This window comes from Melanotaenia boesemani, chromosome 11, assembly GCF_017639745.1.
Source record: "Melanotaenia boesemani isolate fMelBoe1 chromosome 11, fMelBoe1.pri, whole genome shotgun sequence".
Lineage (NCBI taxonomy): Eukaryota > Metazoa > Chordata > Actinopteri > Atheriniformes > Melanotaeniidae > Melanotaenia > Melanotaenia boesemani.
Genome location: NC_055692.1, coordinates 8,460,095 through 8,481,024, shown reverse-complemented (window position 1 = coordinate 8,481,024; position 20,930 = coordinate 8,460,095). Strand labels below are relative to the sequence as shown.

At 38.6% G+C, this 20,930-nt stretch overlaps 1 protein-coding gene across 1 annotated transcript; it reads right to left on the bottom strand.

The window, feature by feature from the left end:
- Positions 1 to 3,972: 3,972 nt before the first annotated feature.
- On the bottom strand, positions 3,973 to 17,781 carry snx18a (sorting nexin 18a). Its single transcript, XM_041999292.1, has 2 exons — positions 15,877 to 17,781; positions 3,973 to 5,386 (listed from the first exon to the last, which is right to left on the bottom strand). Exons 1-2 carry the CDS (start codon positions 17,396 to 17,398, stop codon positions 5,133 to 5,135), a joined length of 1,776 nt encoding a protein of 591 aa, XP_041855226.1. The 5' UTR covers positions 17,399 to 17,781; the 3' UTR covers positions 3,973 to 5,132.
- Positions 17,782 to 20,930: the final 3,149 nt, after the last annotated feature.

The window sequence follows — 20,930 nt, the reverse complement described above, 5'->3', positions numbered from 1 at the left end:
GTGGTAAGAACATCCCCCACCTCCTTTTTCCCCTCTTTAAATAAACGCACTGCATCGAAGATGATGACCTAACTTTGCTTTGCTTTTAAACCCTTATACACACTTGCACAAAACAAATAACTATTTGACATTAATGTGATTTTACATAAATCTAGTCTAATGCAAATTTCACTCCAGAATTTAATCAAGCAGTTGATTGAGAAACATTTACCAGATTCACATATTTAGAACAAAGTGAAGCTTCAGGCTGGGAAGAGCATGAATGTAAAAATAGGGGCACCCATTTCCTCAGGCGCTGGCAGCATTGATGCAAGGCCTGAGGGATGATAATGGGGAAAGCTGTATCTTATAGGGTTTTTGTACAAAATGAAAACCATGGACTACAATAGAAAAATAGAAAACTGGAGAGGAAAAGGAGACAGCAAAAGCTCCCATAATGATGGTGGCAGCCTGTTAGCTGGACCAACACTTGAGTAAAGACAGAAATATCTCAACAAAAGTTGGCTAAAATAGCTTTTGGAATTAAAAGCCACCATGCATTCATTAATTACTCGCAGAGACATACATGTTATGACAGCTTAGAGTTAGTTACAAGAAAACTTAAATATGTACATTTGTCTATATGTCCAAATAAGTCACAGTATCAACTATCCAGGAATCTTGTTGTAGAAAATATGAGATGGTAATTACTTTTTGTATGTGGCTCCAACTTGGAACCATATATTTATTTGTACTAATAACTTAATCATATGAAGTGAGAAAACTTTGCACAGTCCACATGCAATGTGTTTTGTGAGTTTCCGTCAGGGGTAGAGCTATAGGGATGGCCAAGGTGGCACTGGCCAAATCTGATTGGACACCACAGGTGCCACCTACAGCTTTGACAGGTCACTGGAGAAGGGGCATAGAAACATCTCTCCAAAGAAGCGTGGATAACCAGTATCACTTCACCAGTTTGAAGTCAATTTTAAAGCAGTTTCCTAACTAGTCATCCTTTAGAAATATTGATATTTGGCTGCACATTGTTTTTTAAGTGAAATACATGTACTAAGTGATGTAAGGGGACCTAATGTTAGCCTGAAGCTACATAGCAGTGCTAATTTAGTTATATGGTAGCACTATATTACCTTTAAGATAATGTGGGGAAACTATGTCATAGTAAGGGACTACCCACCAACTCAGTTAATCAAGATTTCCATCAAAATTTTCACATTGGAGCTGAAAAGTTACTTAGTGCTGACTAAGCTAGAGCTACATGATCCAGTTTAATTTAAACAGGAAGCTAGCAGGGCTGCTAGTTGGTTTTAAAGTAAGCTAAAGCATAAAAATGTGGAGAAATGTAGCCTGTAACCAGTCTGATTTTGTACAGGATGAAATAAGAATGAAGGGAAAGCATGACATTCCTGATTTTTTTGTAAATGGGAAGAACACAGATCAGGCTAAGACAAACCCCAGCCCCAGTATCAGCAGCCCCGACAACTCCCTACGTGGAGCTAGGGCTGTAAGTGACTGGGGTCAGACACAAGGATACTATCACCGCCAGATAGTGAGCCATAACTGCTAGGGGGAGATAACTGCTCTGATACCACCTCAAGCACAACATTCTGCACCTCAAAACACCAACTTACTTTTCAAATGACCCTTTTAAACTTATTGCAAATATTTCCATTGGGTAATCCAGATTATTAATGTAAAGATGTTTTATTTCTCATGTCTCTGTAATGTGACCACACTTATCACAGCAGTGTGTACATGTGTGTGTTAGTGAAGGGAACACATTTCTTTTTTTATGATATGCCTCCCCTGACACAGTCTAGCCCACCCTCTGGCTACCCATTGTATAAAAGTCTAGTTCCACCATGTGAAGCAGTTTTGAGCCAAAATTATTTAACTGCTACATTTTGTGATGTGGCCCACCGTATCAGTCACCCAATCTACAGAGAGACTGTCTTGAAGCGTTTAATTGACATCATTTTAAAAATGCCTTGAAATAGTGTAATTTTCTGTATGCTTCAAGGTGTGACAGCAGAGAAAACAGCAGATGGGGAGGTCTTGATGGATAATCTGCCCGTGAGAACTTGTAATTAACATCTATTTTACATAGGCACACACAAGTAAAAAAGCATGTGGTTAAGGTTGTGACCCACCAGTGGTTAAACCAGCTGCTTTTCTCTGCTGCTCAGCATCACGTCTGTCAAACTGGATTCTTATCATGTAAAGGAGACTCTGCAGTAAACAGAGGTCAGTGTGTAGAGGGAACATTTCTGACGTTCTTTGCAAACAGAAAATCTGAAATCAGAAAAACCCCGTTAGAAGGGGTGGTGATGACAGCTAATAAAAGTTGCTGTTTTGACCTTTTTCCGTTCACTACGTGTTCGCTGTCATCTACAAGGACTTTTAACATTGGCCAGATGTCCCAGATGGCCGGTGGTGCATTGGGCTGTCAGCAGATCTATGTGAGCGGAGCATGAAACACTGACATGTTGCACCAGTCCTCCAGAGATGCAGCCAAGGAAACCTGCAGAACACAGCTGGCTGTCATTGCCTTTTTAGCATTGTAAAACAGAACGGTAGCTTCATTCCATTACCATAACCTCTACTGCAATGGCTTATGCATGAGGCACTTATGCTTTCTGCAGTTCTTTCACTTACTGGGATTAATTGCCTGTTTTTCTGCATCTAGACACAGTTAAATTAACTGATAACAAAAAATGAAGCACTACTTCCAATAACCCTAATTTTGGGGGTTTGCTAGATTATGTTTATGTGTTAAAAAGACACCTTATTTTCTCATAAAGTGCATTGCTTTAGCAGGTCCTGTCAATTTCAGCCTAAAACTGTGTTTTAGTTCCCGCCTCTTTAAAGCAGCCCCCTTCAAATCCCCAGTCATTTTTTTATTTTTAGGTTTGCCAAATCAACCAATAGAGAATGTGCACATACATAACCAACACACAGAACTGTGGGATTGATGGGCCATGTTGGGGCAGTAAGCATCCTGTTTACAGCAGTTAAGCAGTGGCTGTCCTTTTTTTCTTCTTTTTCTTATTCAGAAAATTTGACAAGGACTTCATGTAGTCAGAACAACAATGTTGTGTACTGTAACAATGTTGTGTTCTCAGCTGCACCAGCAGCTCTAAAGATCAGTGCACAAAAAGGAAAAAGGCGTTTCATTCTGCTTCCCAGTTTGGAGTCAGTCCAAGTGATAAATACATCACAGAGAATAGTGGCCTTTTTCCAGGTGATGTGGTTTTGGCTGATTATGGTTTTGATATAAAGGGCATTGTGGACTTCATGTGCACAGAAGTAAAGAGCTATACATTTGCAAAGAGGCAATGTTGGCTAGATGTACAGGATACACAACAAGTACAGGGTTTGTATGAAATGGTAACGATCTCAATGACATTCCCATGTGCAGAAGAGAACATCACATCCAGTGCCGTTCCGCCATATATTCAGTAAAAACATCAAGGATTCTTCACTCAAAAGTTTCAGACCATCATTGCTACCATATTTAGTGTTTCTTTCATACCTTTTCTTGTTCTTGTAATTAATTAATCTGCATATTTTTACTTGCTTTTATATATTTACCTCTTTTTTGCTTAAATAAGATGCATTAAATGAATTATTTAATCTTGTATATTTAGACATCTGTCCTTTCCTTTAATACATCCCATTTATTTATTTTAAATAACATAAAGGAAAAAGTCCCGGTAATATAAGCTGCTCATTATCTATAAGTAATCATTATGCAAATGTGTGCCATGGCAATTAGGGAAAGAAGGAAAAGCCCAGAGAAGAAGCAAGCATCTTAGCCGGTTCAGGAGCCGTATCATCTGTAGAAGATAATAACTCCCTTTTGTTTACTTTGAGTTTTGCAATTTTGCAAACCTACAGGCACAAAAAATATACCCAATGAAGTGAAAACCCCAACAAGCAAATTACAATATCCGTATGTTTTTGACAAAACACTCGACCAACCAACATCTTTCTGTGGAAGATGAATTTATTTGAAGTCTCTGCCTCTACATTAATCTCTTCATGATGCAACCCGCCTCATAAAGTTTAAAAACGTCAGTACAGCCGAAACTGTCTAGAACTGTGCAATCAGGACTGCATTGTTTAAACCAGCCTCTAACAGCCTGCCTCTGAACACTAACCCCCCAAAACTGGTATGTTGTTGACCAAAAAAATCTGGTATAAGCAAATAAAGGGTTTTAATAGTCAAAGCAGGTAATCCCTGATTCTGATGTCATCACACTGAAAAAGGTCAATCATGGAGCCACTTGCAGAACAAACAGCACAATTCAATATTTCCCATAATAAGAACAGTCTTTTGTTTTATTTTAATATATATACCCCAAGACCGCACAGCTTATAGCTTTGTAAAAACAAATAGAATATATTTCTACATAAACAGTAAATAAAGCTATTTAGTAACTAGTAACAAATGTGACCAGAGAGACATAATCAGAAGGCACGGTGAGACAGTGGAGACAGCGGCTGCTCAGTGAGGAGACTGTAAACATTCTGTTCTGTTTGTCCGGGGAGAAAGAAACAAAAAAGAAAAAAAAAAACAATATTCCTGGAAAGGACTGAGCATTTCAAGAAGGCAACGTGTTGGCCACAAAAGTGTCACCGCTCCTGGAGCGGCAGTCTCTTCAACAATCGCTTAGAAACAGTGTCATAAGGCTAAAAACACTTGTTGTATGAAATCTTGCACCAGACGTGGAGGCAGCAGTGGATACAGGATTCTCTCTCTCTGCAGGTCGTAACATTGATTTGACTGAATTCACCCATACACCAAAGCAAGTGGTGAACCATCCATATTGTTAATTTTCATTCAATTTTAAAGAATTAGACCTTTGTTGTTGTTTTTTTTATTAAAAATTAATCAAAATTCATGAAAGTCCATGTCTTCTTTTGTCCAGTGCCAAAAAAAAAAAAATCCAACAAATACAGAAACCCGGATTCGGTTAAAATGTCTGAAGTATAATCTTGAACATTCCGCCCTGCAGCTTTCAGCAGTACGTGGTTGTTGTAGGTAGTTTGCCAAAACACCATTAGTTGGACATGGGAGGTGCATGGCCATTCATCCCCAGAGATAAAACCAAAGGGCTGAGACGACAGAGCCATTATGCATTGTCGTATTTCTGCAGAGCCTCTTCTAGCTTGCCCGTGATTTTTTGGAAGAAGGCGATTTGCTGCTGGAGATAGTGCTGCATCTGTGCCTTGAAGTCTCGCACACGGATCTGGTGGAAGTGCTGGATCTCAGCCAGCGTGGCACAGGAAATGATGTTGCAGCGGTCGTTGATTCCTTCTGCCTGTGACCGATCCATCTTACCCTCCTCCACGTGCTTTTGGCTTTCTTTCACCTTTGTCAGGGCTCCTGTTTGGAGATGACAAAAAAAAAAGAAAAAAAGAAAACAATAATTTAGATTTATTCATGTTTTCACCATAATCACATTTATATTAAGTAGTTAAAATTTCCTGAAAGAGTCGTTAGTCTGTGAATAATCTGTCAAAATGCAACATTTAGAGACAGATACTAATTTTTACAAAAGCTTCAAACCTCTTAAAGAAATCAGATCTGATGCCTTAAAGTCCAGGTAAAGTAAATTAAGAGATTTGCATCTAAACACTATAAAGATGTTGGAAAATAGCAACTTCAAACATTTAAAAATAGCATGTTGTTATACTGAATTATGGGGTACGACTGTTAAATGGTTTTTGAGATGTGTTAATGGGGTAGGAAGTGTTGAGAATATACTTGCTTTTTAACCTCATGTTCTCGTAGCCAGCCAGCTCAGTCTTGAGCAGAACTGTTAAAATATTTGCTTTTGTTTTTCTCTTGTTACCAGAGGGTTCCACTTGTGTAAACAAAATAAACATGGTGACAACAGAGGAGGTTTGTGTTTAGTTCATTTTTAGATTAAAGCAAAATACGCCGTGTCTTGTCTTCAAAGCTTTCTGACATTTTTACTGCTTTCAAGTTGCTCGCTACACTGCCCCCTACTGGTAACTCATATATTGCAGCTTGTGAACGTGTACCGTTCATTTTTGAGGGCATGCACAAACGACACTTTAAACAAATGCAAAAAACATGAAGCAGCCATGAAAAACACATGTACTTGTAACTAAAACAAAGTCTCAGCCTTAAACGTGTATAAAATAGGACTGCAGAGGAATAATAAGATTAAGACCATTTAGATTAAATTTGTGAAACACATCGCTAAAGAGGTTGGGGGGACTTAACTTACAACCAGCTACAAGAAGTTATGCTGAGTGGAAAGCTAACGATCTTGTTCCATAATTGTTACTGGATCAGATATTTACTAAAATTGCACTGCTTGGATTTAGAGAGTTAATAGCAAATGTTAACGGTATAGAACTATTGGAGGATGGATTTTGTGCCCAGTCATAGTGATGGTGTTATGGATCACTACCAACACCCGCCAAATTTCAAACCTGATAGTTTAACAAACTTTTACCAGGGACAGCTGCAGTTAAGGGATAAACCAGCTAGCATGCTCATGTCAAGTTGCTATCTGTTAGTGCAACATCAACTGGACATGCCCATTATCTGCCCAACACAATTCTACAACATTCCACAGCTGGAGACTGACAACATATTTCATTTTAGTTGTGTGTGCATTTGATAATTCACAAGTAAGCAGTGGTATGAAATTATTCTTATTCTGTAATGTAGACAACACGGTACCCATATTTAGTTCTGCTTTACTGGGAATTTAATAAACTGACCAGAAATAGAGAAAGGATTTCTGAATATGAAGTTATTTATTTCCCAAACTCCCTGGGAACTGGATCCACATTTGTATCTAAATTTAGAAAAAGCGAGGGACCCAACTGTTAAAAATATCTATCACATTATGTAATTTAAAAGCTTTCTCCAACCATAGAAGGACATTCTGATGGAATTTTTGATAGCAGCTACCAAGGCTGTGGGCAGCTTTGAGGAAATACAACACTGGCAACTCCCTACCAAATGTGAGCATGTCCAGAGAATACTGCTTCCTGGGATAAGGAGCTATTCTTATTTCAAAAGGTTACACGTTATAAGGAAAGAAAAATCAATATTCTATATTAATGGTCAATGAGAAACAAGTAACTAATTGATAGATAGCAGAAATCCTCATTATTAGGTTAGTTCACACTCAGCACACCATCATAAACTGATTTGCGGCGATCTTGAAATACTTGCAGCTTTAAAAAAATCTAAAATCTAAACTCTATTGTCCAAATATGTAAAATGCAGCTTTGTGTCCAGTCAGTGAGCAGATATCATGTATGTAGTGACACCCAGCTTTATTAACCAACTATAAGCTGTGCAATAAAAACCCCAAAACACAGGAAGTTAGAACAGTATGAAAAATAGAAGTTAAAAAAACCCACTGTGACCAAAAGTTATATCATTTCATTTGTTAACAAACATTAAGTTTTGTATTTCAAGTCAGCAAAACATTCCAAAAGAAGTTGGGACAATAAAGTTTTGAACATTTTGTAGTGTTGGCTACCACAAGAGGAGGTGTTTCAGGTGTTATTTGGTCCCATTCTTCCTGAGAACATTTCTAGGTGTGCAAAAGTACATTTTTAAATTTCCCAATTCTTTAGACATTCCCTTTTGCAGACTTGTCACGGCTGCAGGCAGGAGAGTCCAGTATGAGGACCCTCTTCTACAGCAGCCACGTCTTTGTAATGTGTACAAAAAGTGGTTTTTGCATTGTAATGTTGAAAGACACATGGTTATATCAGCAGCTGATGAATGCCAGTTATTGACACAGTTCCATTTGGGGAAATAAATACTTAAGATCAGGGGTGATCCGTTTATGCTTTAAAATTCCTCCTCATTTCCTAATATTAGACACTAGAGATGAAAGAATGTGCAAATTCCTTGCATATTAAGAATATTGTTTTTAATTTTAGATAATCTGACTGTAATGTTTTTTTCCATGTGCAAAAGAAAATCGAATTGTATGTTAAAGAACACAATCACAGAAGCACCATTACAACACATCTAGTAAAAACATATTTTAAGGGGGAAAAATTCTTTGGCTTCATTTTCACACTGAAAGTATGATCAGTGTCTGCTCTATGTTGTCACACAACTATGAAGCGTGTGAACACTTAGAGCAGACACTGAAGCTATCTTCATTGCGGTGGACTCTTGTGGTGTAACGAGACAGAAAAGATGATTTACATTTCAAGCTTTCAGTCACACATCCCTCTCTACTTTGCAGAATAAAGCTTCCGTCATCATGCAGCCAATTCCAGACATGTGCCCACCACTTTCCAAACAGATGACGTGATGGGAGCAGAGGGCACCCAAAGCTTACGTCTGATTAAACTGCTGACATTTTCTTGAGGACTAAAGCAAGAAACTGCATTTTTCAATAAGTGCTACGTTTAAAATAAAACCAGAAGAGGCAGGATGGTGTTCTGTGTGACAACTATATGTGTGCCTAACTTAATGTACTTGTGTTTCTTTGAGTGTAAAGAGATTTGTACAATTTGAGAAAGTAGTTTTAGTCCATTATCTTTGCAGCCTTGCAGCAAGCATTTAATACGTTTAATGAAAAGACTTGATTATCTGAATTTAGAGGTACCTTTACCTCTGTTTTGCACTATTGAGTGACCAAAATCAGTCATTTCTGATGTGCATTCTTCAAGCTTTTCTTACATTTGATGGACCAAACAATCAAGAAAACATTTTCAAATTCCCTTATCATTAATTATAATTATATTTACTTACTCAATACTTTGAAATGTGGGTATTAAAGATTGACATGCAGCATACAGATGTGGAGCTACTAAGTCTCGCCTGTTGCATGTTTTAATTGTTAAAAGAAAAAAACTAAACACAAAGGCTATAAAACATCTTGCAAGGGAATGAATAGTTGAGACACAATTATAATCCACTGGGTGTTAGGTGTTATTGTTAGGTGTGGAAGTAAGATCTGAGCCCATAAGGCATGAAGCAAAACTTCCTGAATTGCCGTGTCATGGGATTTTCCTTTTGTCATCATGTGTGACACACTGTGTGTTCAGTCACCAGTTCTTGGCTGAAACTATGATTCAACTTTCTTGTTTTTTGAAATGTGAGTCCACAGAGGACGTGATGACTGAACCTACCACCTTTTACATAGTTACATAAAGTCTTTTCCTTTATCAAAGCACAGCACTCAACACTTAGGGCCATACAGTCTGGCTTACTTCAAAATATGTAGTCAGTCTTACCAGAAAGACACCTCTCTGCACCGTTTTTTGGAAATCTGATCAGTTTGCCTTCAGGATGTAGCTCCTTCAGCTTTAAAATTATTGTTAATATACAACCAATTGAACTTGGGAATAAACGCAAAGAAAACAGCAGGACTGATGTGAAATGTGGGGAAGATAGACAGGCACAAACACAGATGTCTAAAGACAAATATAAATCTCAAAGGTGTTTACTGTAAAGGTCTCTAGCTTCCTGTGTTTAAAAGCCCACTAACGAGGAATGATTGTTGCTATGGAGATGTTAAGAGGAAGGCTAGAGTTCACAGATGATGTTGTCAGGAAACTACAATATGCAGCGCCACATCACTTTTATAGACGCTGCAAAGAAGCTTCACAGCCATGTTGCAAAGAGGACAGAACCACTATTACCGAAGTTCTGCAAAACTCAATCACTAGTTTATTCTGTTAAACGCTTTTCTGTGGGATGCCAGAAAATACAGAACAAACCAACTTCAGCCGTGATGCTATTTCATTAAGAAAAAAAAAATCCAAACATTTAAAAAGCTGGAATTAATTTATATTAATTTTGCTTGTATATCTTTTCTTTTAAGAGGTGATGAAACAATATCAGTGTTGTGAAAATAAGGTAGTTATTTTCTTTTGAGGATGTACGAGTCACCTTCATGTAGGCGTTAAAATATAAAGTCATCTGAATGGCTGTCAGACATCTAATCATTCATCTCCAAAAGAAAAAAGTCCCTTATCCATTGCATAATATTGAGGTAGAACCAAGTAGTAGAGGCTATAGGAAAATTTAGGATTGGACCTTTGAGTAGGTACATATTCAGTCCTCCATCAGCCACGTATCACTCTTCCATCTTCTACACAGACTCAATCCAACTCAGGGACACGAGAAATACAATCATATGAAGCCTTACATTTTTTAAAAAAAATCTACAGGGCTTATAATGATTTCAGCTAATCTTTGCAACAATAACACCCCTATAATGCAAATTTATAAAAGCAAAACAATCAAAGTACAGTTATTATAAATAATCCATCATTTAATGTCAGAGTCTGTGATCCACTGAGACATCTCCAAACTCAAGATTTCATCCCCACTGATGGTTTTATGAGGCCTTACCGCATCTGAAGGCTTGTTAAGCCCCTTATTTCTGCTTTACTGCTGACTGTACAAGAGATCCACACTGCAAACTGGGTCATGTAGACCTTCAGGTCTAAACACAACATCATTGATTGTAGAAAAGAATAAGGATTGTGTTGCAAAAGATAGCTGATGACAACCTGTGTAGAAGTCTTCCCTGGGTATACGGAGGGGCACAGAGCCCTTCTGAGCTCACTGGAGGGAACTGTTTCAGCTCTTATGTAATCTCTGGTTACACAACACCAAGCTAACGCAAGCAAGCAAACGGTCAGCAGCAATCCCCATCTCATCACTCCGCTACCTCCATCATCCACTAATGTGGTAGAGGACATTCAAATAACCTGTAAAAATGTATTAAACAGGCCTGCAGCGTTTGCAGAGAAGTGTGAGGCTGACTAAGCAGGAAAAGCAGACATCCTAGTAAACCGGTGCTTCCCTTCACATGCCTGCCATTGTTTTATCACTTCACGTGGTGACAAATGTGGAATGCAATCAGATAAAAGGACAATATTCTTTTAAAGAAGTGATGAATGTGAAAAAATAAGGTCAATAACTGGTTAAAAGAGGTCAAATGTACTTTAATTCACCTGGAGATTTATTGGGTTGTATGTGGTGCATAAGTCTTAATTTTAATCAGTCTGTTAAAGATCTGTTTCTGAACATTTTTTATCAATTCAACACTTTATATTTCCAGCAGAGAAACCCTGCTGGAAATATTATTATCAGTGATTAAGTGATGTGGAGGGGGGGAATCAGCAGCATTCTGAAATGCCTGCAATAAAGAGGGAATCAGTTCTGATACAAAAAGAAAAAGGATGATGTTCTCACCTATTCATACTTTAAGCTGCTCAACCACATCAAGCAAAAAGCAATCACATGCTTTAATATAATGTTCAATAAAATACTATCCACACTTATCAGGAGCATCTAGATTCTATTCACTGTCACCATCTTTTAAACTAAAAAAAAGTCTATGAAACGCCTCCCTTTCCTTCCTCTTTCTCAAGTCACAAAGATAAAAAGTGTTTTCACAATGCCGTCTAACACGAGTTTGAATCTAAAATAAAGCCGGTAGTGCTCAATAAATCTTTTGAAAGCAAGTAAGTCAGTAGCATGAGCTAGTATTGTCCCTGTGAAGCTGCACTCTAATGGCTAATGGGGTCCCTGTGGAGGTGGAGATCAATAAGGTGACGGTCAGTCCCTCTTCAGGGAAAGCTTGGATTTCACTTGCCACCGGGACAAATAAAAACCTGCATGGTGTGGGAAACTAAAAATGGAATTCAGCTATTGATTAGACTATATGTTTTCTTTTTGTTTCTACAAAAAAATGCCTGCAAGACAACCTCCAGGGACATCCCAGCAGTTGCATGTTTACAATGTTTTTGCCTGGATGGATTGGTGCTCTCCCAATGCATCAAGTAGATAAACGCTCTGAATCCCTACTGGTTGTCATGGGTCTGCAGATCCTGGCAGGATGTTTTGCAGGCGAAGCTGTGGATTGCAGCAGCAGGTTCAGACACAGCTGACATTTAATGATCAGCTGATCAGTAGCTACGTTTACGTGGACAAATATTTGATCTATCTGACTGAAATCAATCTGATTGGAGATCCCAGTTGACATGTTAACATTTTTATTCTGATTGGACGTTCGATCAGATTAAAAGTGCTCCATGTAAACGTTGCTACTGCCTCAGCATTTCAACTCTGGTCATCACTAGATTGTTGTGTTTACTCATGTGGTAACATCAGGCCTCTCCAATATATTTAGCTCCTTAATTGCCCTTTGTAAATACTTATCTGCTCTTTCCTTTTCCGATTAGTAACCCCTGCTGCTGACCCATCGTTCCAGAGCTCCAGTTTATTCCGGCCTGCTCGCCTGCCAACCGCCCTGCTGCTGACCCACCTGTTCTCTTCGAGGAACTATACAGCCAAACGCCTTGACATCACTATGTGCTTCTTTCAAAGAAACTTAAAACTTTAAGAGTTGCACGTCTGCTTTTGGGTCCACTTATCACTCATCACGACACTAGCAGCAAGTTTCTGTGCAGCCACTTCATCTGAGGAAAAGTGTACTTTGGTTTATGACAACAGAGGATGTGGCCTGGCTTCTTGTCAGGTGCACAGGCGAGTCCAGGCAGCAATAAACTCCATTGCATCACAGGGCAATGACACTTGAATAGACATTTCCTTTGCATGTAATCAAATCACAGATGGGACCATGCTACAAACTGCAAAGTATGAGAAGGGGGATAAGCAACGATAGGCAAAAAACAGCAGAAAAAAAACAAAACAAAACACAGCAACAAATCATGAGAAGAGGAACAAAATGGAAACAAAAAGATCTTCCTCAATTCTATATTCAAACCTGCATAATTTGAGAATATGATCAGCTGATTCATTGAGACAACTGAAACAGCCTTAGAGCATGAATGTCAATAATCTTAGTAGCATTTTGTTTGTATCACAGGCTATTTGGAACATTTTAACAAAACACAGGCACACAAAATAATCCTTAGTGCCATCAAATATGTTTAGAACCTCTTCCAGAGAGAATAAGTCTTTATTTTCTTCTACTTCTCCTATAAATAGAAACTTCCAAAATGACTCAGACTCACAAAAATGATTCAGTGGAGAAGGAATGCATAAATATATACGTAAAAAATAAAAAGCTAACTGGCTGAACTAGACTCAAAACAAAGAAAGGAATTGAACAGCCATTAAAAAAGGTCTAATCAAAGTATTTTCATATTCAGATTATTTGTCTTTAACATGTCTTATATTAACACTATGCCTGCATTAAGGTCCATATTTGTGGAATTAATTGTGCTTATGGGGTGTCCTAGGTCGGACCTTGAAGGCCGCTGTCCTGCAGGTTTTGGATGTTTCTATCGGTATCAGAATAATGGGTCAACATGGGCAGAACTGGATAACAAGTTGTTGAGGAGAGCCATCTGATTTGAATCAGGTGTGTTTCGGCAGGGAAACGTCTAAATCCTACAGCTCCCAAGAACCGAAGCTGGACAGCCCTGGTGTAAGTGGTTGTGTCATTGTTTTTGAGTTGTGTGTGGCTCTTGTGAAAAACTTGATTTGAGCTGACTGGAAGTTTGTGTCCCACTGCAGCCTAAACACAGACTGTCCTGTTTCCCCTACACCATCTATTGTGGAGTGAATGGACCCAGTGTCTGCAGGGGCCAAAGCAAGATGTTCACAGGCACAGTCACCAGCATGATGCATAATGACTTGATTTGCTGGGCACCATTAAGCACTTAAAAAAAAACCTCTAACTTGCACATGGAAGCACATACTGATTCATATCCTGCATCCTACATGGCAGCTTCAGGTTAAATTCTTAGGCTGAAAATAATGCAATTGCAAAAGCACACATACTGGTACATACGGATGTTAGTGAAGAAGTTTGTCAGGTTTAACTTGAAAGTAGGAGTGGTTTGCTTTGTGCTTAATGTTTTCTTTTATACTGATGTCTACATCAGCGCTAAAACATGCCATGGCATTATGGGTTGTGAAAACATCCTTCCACTGAAACTGCAACTGATTCCTGATAAATAAAAAAGTCATATATCTGGTGTAGATTTTCATCCTTCTGTCAACTTATCAAAGTTTAGTTTCACATAGAAGATAATCAAATAGATTAAACCATTCCTGACTGACACAAAACTGTTTGTACTGGCCGAAAAACCTCACAGATGGTTGAAAACTGCACTAGTGTACCTCAAGGCTCCAGTTTTGGGTCCTCTTGTCTTTAGCATATCCATTAACAACCTGATGTTCGCTCACTTATTACATTTAAATGCATGTTGATAATGCAGTCAAACATCTAAATTCTAAAAGAAAACCTAGACAGTGATGTTACAGCGATGAGGACAAGCCTGTCAGTAATGAATGAGAATAAATTAGGACAAGTTAAAGTTGTGAATGGATTGTAATCCAAGTAAATGTCTGATATAGGAAAACATTTAACCTGTGAATATAAACATTGTTAATCCATAATTCACTCACATGTCAGCTACTGTCCTACCAACTAAACAGACAGGTAAAACCACATTACAGAGTAAATTGTTTAGCAGCTTTCTCTCAACTAGGACAAAATTTTAGTTGATAATTAACTAACACAATAATTGTGTTTAAATATATTTATTTTTCTGCCCAGTTTATCCATATTATCTCTAGATAGTCTATTTTAGCTCGTTTGACTGTCGCCTTTTAGATGCAACAGTCTTGTCATTGTTAGTGATAAACAGTTGGTTTCATTAAACTATTACAGAGGAACTGTGCAGAAATGATGGTGAAAACTATCACGTCTGTGGTTGTTGTCCAGCTGTTTTTATGCAGATGAATAGAAGTCACTCTAATCACCTGAATGGATCAAATAATCCTGACAGGTCCGCTGATCAATTACCACATTAAACATTAAAACTCTACCAGAGCTATCACTAGAAAAGATTGCAGAATGCTGTAGTGAGAATACACCTAGTACACAGTACACACAGAACCAAACATCTGTGCATATCTTGTTTTTTCCCTGAGCCTTAAAAACAGTGGTTACTGGATAACCAAACCAAAGCAGCTACGTTATCAACCCACTAGGTGGACCAGATGAACATTGACCTGAATAAACCCCATTTACATGATGGATCAAAGGCCTTGTGTTAATAAAGCCATATTTTATCCTTTTCAGTGAAGTAAATGCATTATGTTTTTTTTATATATATAAGAAGGAAGCAACTGTTGCACACACTCAGAGACATATAAATACTTCCACAGCCCCTTTTCCTTTTGCACAACAGTGCTCCCTCTCATGAGAGTGGCATTTTGCTACAGAGCGAAAACAATGAATGGGTCAGAGGCATGTAGGAAGATGGCCTAGATTTGTATAACCATCTAGTTTATCTGAGCAAAGGCCAGAAAACACACATGGGCTGGACGTTTGTGGAGGATTATCCTGCAAATCTTGTTTTGTGTAGAAGTAAAGCAGAGTATTCTGTGTCAATACCTCACTGAAAATAAAACACAGACAAATGGATGCCTCCCTATTCAGTCGGCAGGATGGTCAAACAGTGGCAGCAGCCTGTAAGCCAGTTACCAATACAAACATGCCTATTTGTGTTGCAAATTGACATAAGCTCTATAGTAAGCTGCCTGCTTTTTTAACTTTAGCACCACCTCCTAAAACTAATTGTATTTACTTGATACGAGTGTTACTTTGGGATTTCAGCTCATACTGCTTGAAAAGTTGAGTTTATTTTTGGGGTTTAAACTGATCCTAAATACTTAATTCATAATTCTTTTGCCTTTAATCCAATTATCCAGTTAATAATTCTGATTTAATGTCATGGAACATACAGATCAACCACCTGTTGGATATTTTTGACATCAGGTATTAAAAGATTTCTCCAAACAACTTTATATTTGATAAACATTATATGGGAAATCTAGAAAATATCTCAGCTATGTTAGGTTACCTTTCTGGACATGGATGATGTCTGGGTAGTTTGCCAAGTGCCCTTGGTAAAGAGCTAACAAATCCATGATTGGATCAAGATCCTTGCTGGGCTGCTCAGAAAAATACTCTCCAACTGCTTCGTATGCATCTCCGGTGAAGGAGATAGCCTGGTTGAGTCCTGCAGAGTATGCCTGCTGGTCCATCTCGAAGGCTTGGCTCAAGATCTTAAATGACACCCCCACTTTTTGATACTCCTTCTTAAAGCCACTGATCTGCTTGCGAGCAAACTCGTTGACAGTGGCATTGAGCTGCAAGGTGCTGTCGTCCATTCTTTTAGTGAAAGTCTTGAAGCCATCTATTTTGCTCTCCACCTCCTGGAAGTCGAGTGGAGCAGGTGGAGGGCTGATGGTGAGGAAAAAATTGGCTCCGACCATGTCGTCCTTCTCTGCCTTCCTCTTCCCCTGCTTCCAGGTCTTCTCATCAGTGCTGTTGCAGGCGAGGAAGTGCTGGAAAACATCACACCTGGCCAAAACAGGGTGGCTGGTCATGTGGTTCATCCACCATATGAGCCCTTTCCTCCTCTTGGAGATGAAGTCTTCCTCAAAGCGCCCTGTGGCCTGCTTCTCTGGGATGTGTGGCACTGAGATGACGGGGAATTTCTCCACTAGGCGAGCATACAGCCAGTCAAAGTGCTTATACCTCCTGTTCACCGGGTTCTGTGTGTGCGTGGGTGTCAGCTTATAGGAAATGTAGCTTTTCATGCCCTTGAACTTGGTTTGTTTAGTGGGGTCGTCAATTGCACAGGTGAATGGGTAAGGGTTCTCCTGCCACTCTGGACCATACTGACCCATCACCACACAGATCTTATCCCCATCTTTCACAAAACCTGCCGCCTCCCCCAGCACAAATGCCTCTCCTCCTGACTTGACAAAGGTTGAAAACCTGTTGAGGTTTCTACTGACTGTAGCTGAGCTCTTTGCTTGCTGTGCATTACCTCTAGACATTGAGGATGTTGAAACTCTGTATGTGGAGGCCCCGTTGCCTTCAAAGTCATGGTACTTTCCTCCCACAGTCCCCGGCTCATCTGCCACAGTGGAGCTGTCATCCCAGTCATCATCCCAGTCATCATCGCTGCCTTGGCTGGGCTGGTGATAACTGTGCTGCTGAGGATGCTGCTGCTGCTGTTGTAGCGGAACTGAGAAAGTACTGAAGCCTGGAGGAGGTGGTTTAGAAAAGTTTTCAACTTTTGGTTTACAAGAACCATCAAAACCTCCAGGTGGGACGTTGGCGTATCGGGAGTCCGTGTTTGTGTCTCCAGATGTGCTGCAGCTGTTGTTGTTGACCGTTGAGGAGCCGTCGTTTCTCAAGATCTCCACATACGAAGCGGGGAACAGACCTCTTTCTCCTCGACTGTTCGTGCCTTCAAACCAGCCCTCAATGTCTTTTTCGCTGTACAAAGTTAGGATTTCGTTCTCTTTTACCGACACCTCTCCAGGATTTTCTGAGCTGAAGTCATACAGCGCTCTGGCTCTGAGCGCCATGATTCCTCGCAGCTGGATGACAGAGTAGGACAGCGGGCTCACTTACGGCTGTCTGGCCGGGGCAGGAGGGAAGCGCAGCGGGCAGCTGTGCAAGCTCAGTCAGCCCACCCCCCTCAAAAACTACTAAAACTCGGAGTAGAAACTTCTTGCAGGGTGACAAATTTCTTTGTGTCCCTCTCTGCTCGGTCCTCGGGCTAGATGAAACCGGAGTGGAAACGGCGGGGGGTTAAATCCAGAGGTTGAGGCGCGTGAACATGAACTGACGGTAGTTTTTGTGCTAAAACGCTAATCTGAGCTCCTCTCCAGCCTCCCTCCGCTGCCTCCAGTCGGACACTTCTGCCTTTGAGCGCTGCACAGCAACCGCACGTCGAGCAGGCTGAATAATCGAGGGCGGAGCAACAACATCCAGAAAATCCAGCCAGGCAGCACAAATCAACCACTGGAGATAAATCTCCTCCAGACGAACTCAGAGTTGTTTCATACCCAAAGAAACATACTTATTTTACCAGCTTACATATTATATTCTACGAAGGAATAAATTATATTTAGAGTAATTTTACAAATCACTTGAAATGATTAAACATTTCTACATTTTAAAGGAAAAGTATTTATCTTTCAAACAGACCAATTACACAGACTGTTAAACTTGGGGAAATGATCCACCAGAGAAAGGGTCCCATTTTTCTGAATGTTTTCACTTTTTAGAATTGTGATTAACTAGAGATATTCAGATTCTTTTCTGTATTTCTAAACTTTAGCATGGCTGTCATTTTGAAATCGGAAGATTTATTATACTATTTCACAGTTATCAGAATCTGTGACTAGGCTATCAAAGCTCAATGACAGGATCCATTGTTTGATGTTATTATGCTCATTAATTATAGCATTTCTGAAGATGTTCTTTTATGTATAATATTTTGTTTTCACAAAATGAAATATAAACCTGAACAATAGAAGAATTAAAGCCATTACATCTGTGTAGTGACAAATCATGGAATTTGATGTCCATTGTTGTCAAACCTGCCATTTCCCCCCATAAAATTCAATTCAGTTAAAAATAAATTCTGTTCCTCAGGGCGAATCTTTGGAGGTAGTCCCCAGGTAAGTCTTCTGTGTGCCACAGATTCCCCTTGGGGGGCAAAAGGTTGTTACCTTTTTTTTATGAATTGAATTTAATTACGTGGAGTCTAATATATATTGACCAACAATAACTACATAATATTGTGTTATTGCATATCATATAATAATACAGTACAGTAAGGTGTAATATAATAGATAGTGTTAAAATAATCTGCCGAGCCATTGTTATTTATTTATTTATTCATGCCAATGATTGAGGAAATAAAAATATCTTAATAAACACAATGTCAAAGTTTTGTAAGGAATATTTTACAGCTTACTTCTAACTCTCTAGCTTAGCTTAGGCTTTGATGCTTCCTGTAACTGGGTGCTATTGATGCTTCAAATAAATCCTTATGGGTTCACATACTAACAGGCTTGTCAAAGTCAAGAACTTGTTTTTTTCTTGTTGTTGTTTGTTTTCCTTTATTTATTCTTTCTTTTCTTCAATTTGCAATAAGACTGAAACGGATGTAGCAGTTAAACTGGATTTCACTTTGGTATCTTGCCAACAATTTGTCATCGTCCATCATTCTAAAGGAATGCTGTCGACAAAAATGCTGACGTCCTACCAACTGATCCATATAATTTAAATTCATTTAATACTTTTGAGTTAAAAGCTGAGTGGCTTACTGTAGTTTTGTCAATTATTCTCATTGTATTTAGGTTTCAATGACAAATTCAAATCACCTTTCCACAACAATCACAAATCAATCAGTTGCTCAAGTAAGCAGGCAGCCACTGTGTTCAGTTATATTTTTAGCTCTAGTGCTTTCTCTTTCATCTGACACCTTCAGTGTTTAGCATGTGTTACAACGCGCGATGGATCAGTTTGTTAATGGGGCAATCCCATGAACTATTAACTGATGTGGAGCTGTGCAGTTGCAAAGAGCTCATACTTACCATGAATTTAGTTTTTTTCTTTTTGCTTATCCTCTTTAAAGGGATATAAATGATCATTTTGTGATAAAGTGACGATAAAGCTTTATTTAATCATCTATTAAGATTTTGTGGTCTATTGGTGCCAAAAGGATACAGTGTACCTCAGCAGTTTTTGAGTCAACAGCTTTTAAAACCTGCATTAAATTCCTGCCTTTTGTAACTTGCAATTAACCCAGTATCTATGCTTTCAATCTGTTGTTTTAGTTCAGACTGGTTTTTTCTTAATTATTTTTAAATATGAAATCCACAGTGGAAGCATGAAAGGAATAGAAATATTCACATTTTTCAATTTATAGTCTATAGATTTCCTTCATTGTATGTGTAATTTAACACCACAAGCATAACAAAATACTAAATTGAACCTTTATATCTTTTATTTATTTATTTATTATAGCAAGCCACGTCCTTTGGGAAAGTTATAAAGGCAACAGTACAGGAAGGCCTGTCAGGAAGCGCTTTGATTTACTTTGGTGGATACTGCCACCTAGTGGTTATCTTTTCATATGTCGTAGAAAGGCTATGAAATTAATAATTAGTTACAAATAATAATGATTTTATATGTGTATATATGTACGCATTTAACAAATACGCATTGGTTTAAATAATTTAAAACCTAAAGTTTCTTAAAAGGTCAAATGCATATAAAAGGAATATTACAAATATCTCCTTTGTATGCATTTGACCTTAATGTTACCCTTTTTTTATATTATATCTATGTAGCAGATTTACACAAAAGTTCACAGTTCCTCCTTTCTCCATGATGTGTCCGTATAATGTACAGCACAGCTCCAAAGACGTGTTTGTGTGTGTGCGTGTGCAAACTTCATGGTTATTAAACCACCATGTTCCTTCAGGCCACCAGAGGTCTCCCCTCTCACATTTGACTGAATCAGAGACGAGACGGCTATTGATGTACAAATGTAACATGTTCTGTATGTGAAATTTTATGCAATAATTTTCCCCATCTAAATGCTCTCTTTACCTTTTAGATGTGTCCATAGGACATGAAGTTTATCTTCCACTTGATTGATTTCAGGAAGATTTCCTTTACAGAACATCACACAAAATATTGAAGGAGAGCAGTCTTCTCTATCAAATATGTTTAATTCTGTATCAAATATGAAGACTTTTGATTTATAATATTAATCTAAATCAGTATGATGGCACAATATTCTATGGGATGTAGTCTAATTTGACTCTGCAAGAGATAAAACTTGTTCACTTCTGCCCTTTTACTGTTGAAGTTGATGCATATGATAGTGGCATATTGTTTAAAAGAATGGCACAAATACTGCTCCTACACATTACACATCACACTTTGTTGTACTTAAATACATGCACATTCTCCCCTTTGCCAACTTAAGATTAAGATTTTTTTAAATCTTAATTTATTTGCTTTTACTATGTCCTCTGGTTAAATTAATTACGTGCTGGCTAACATACATTACATCATGCAGTTCTTCTGCTCATA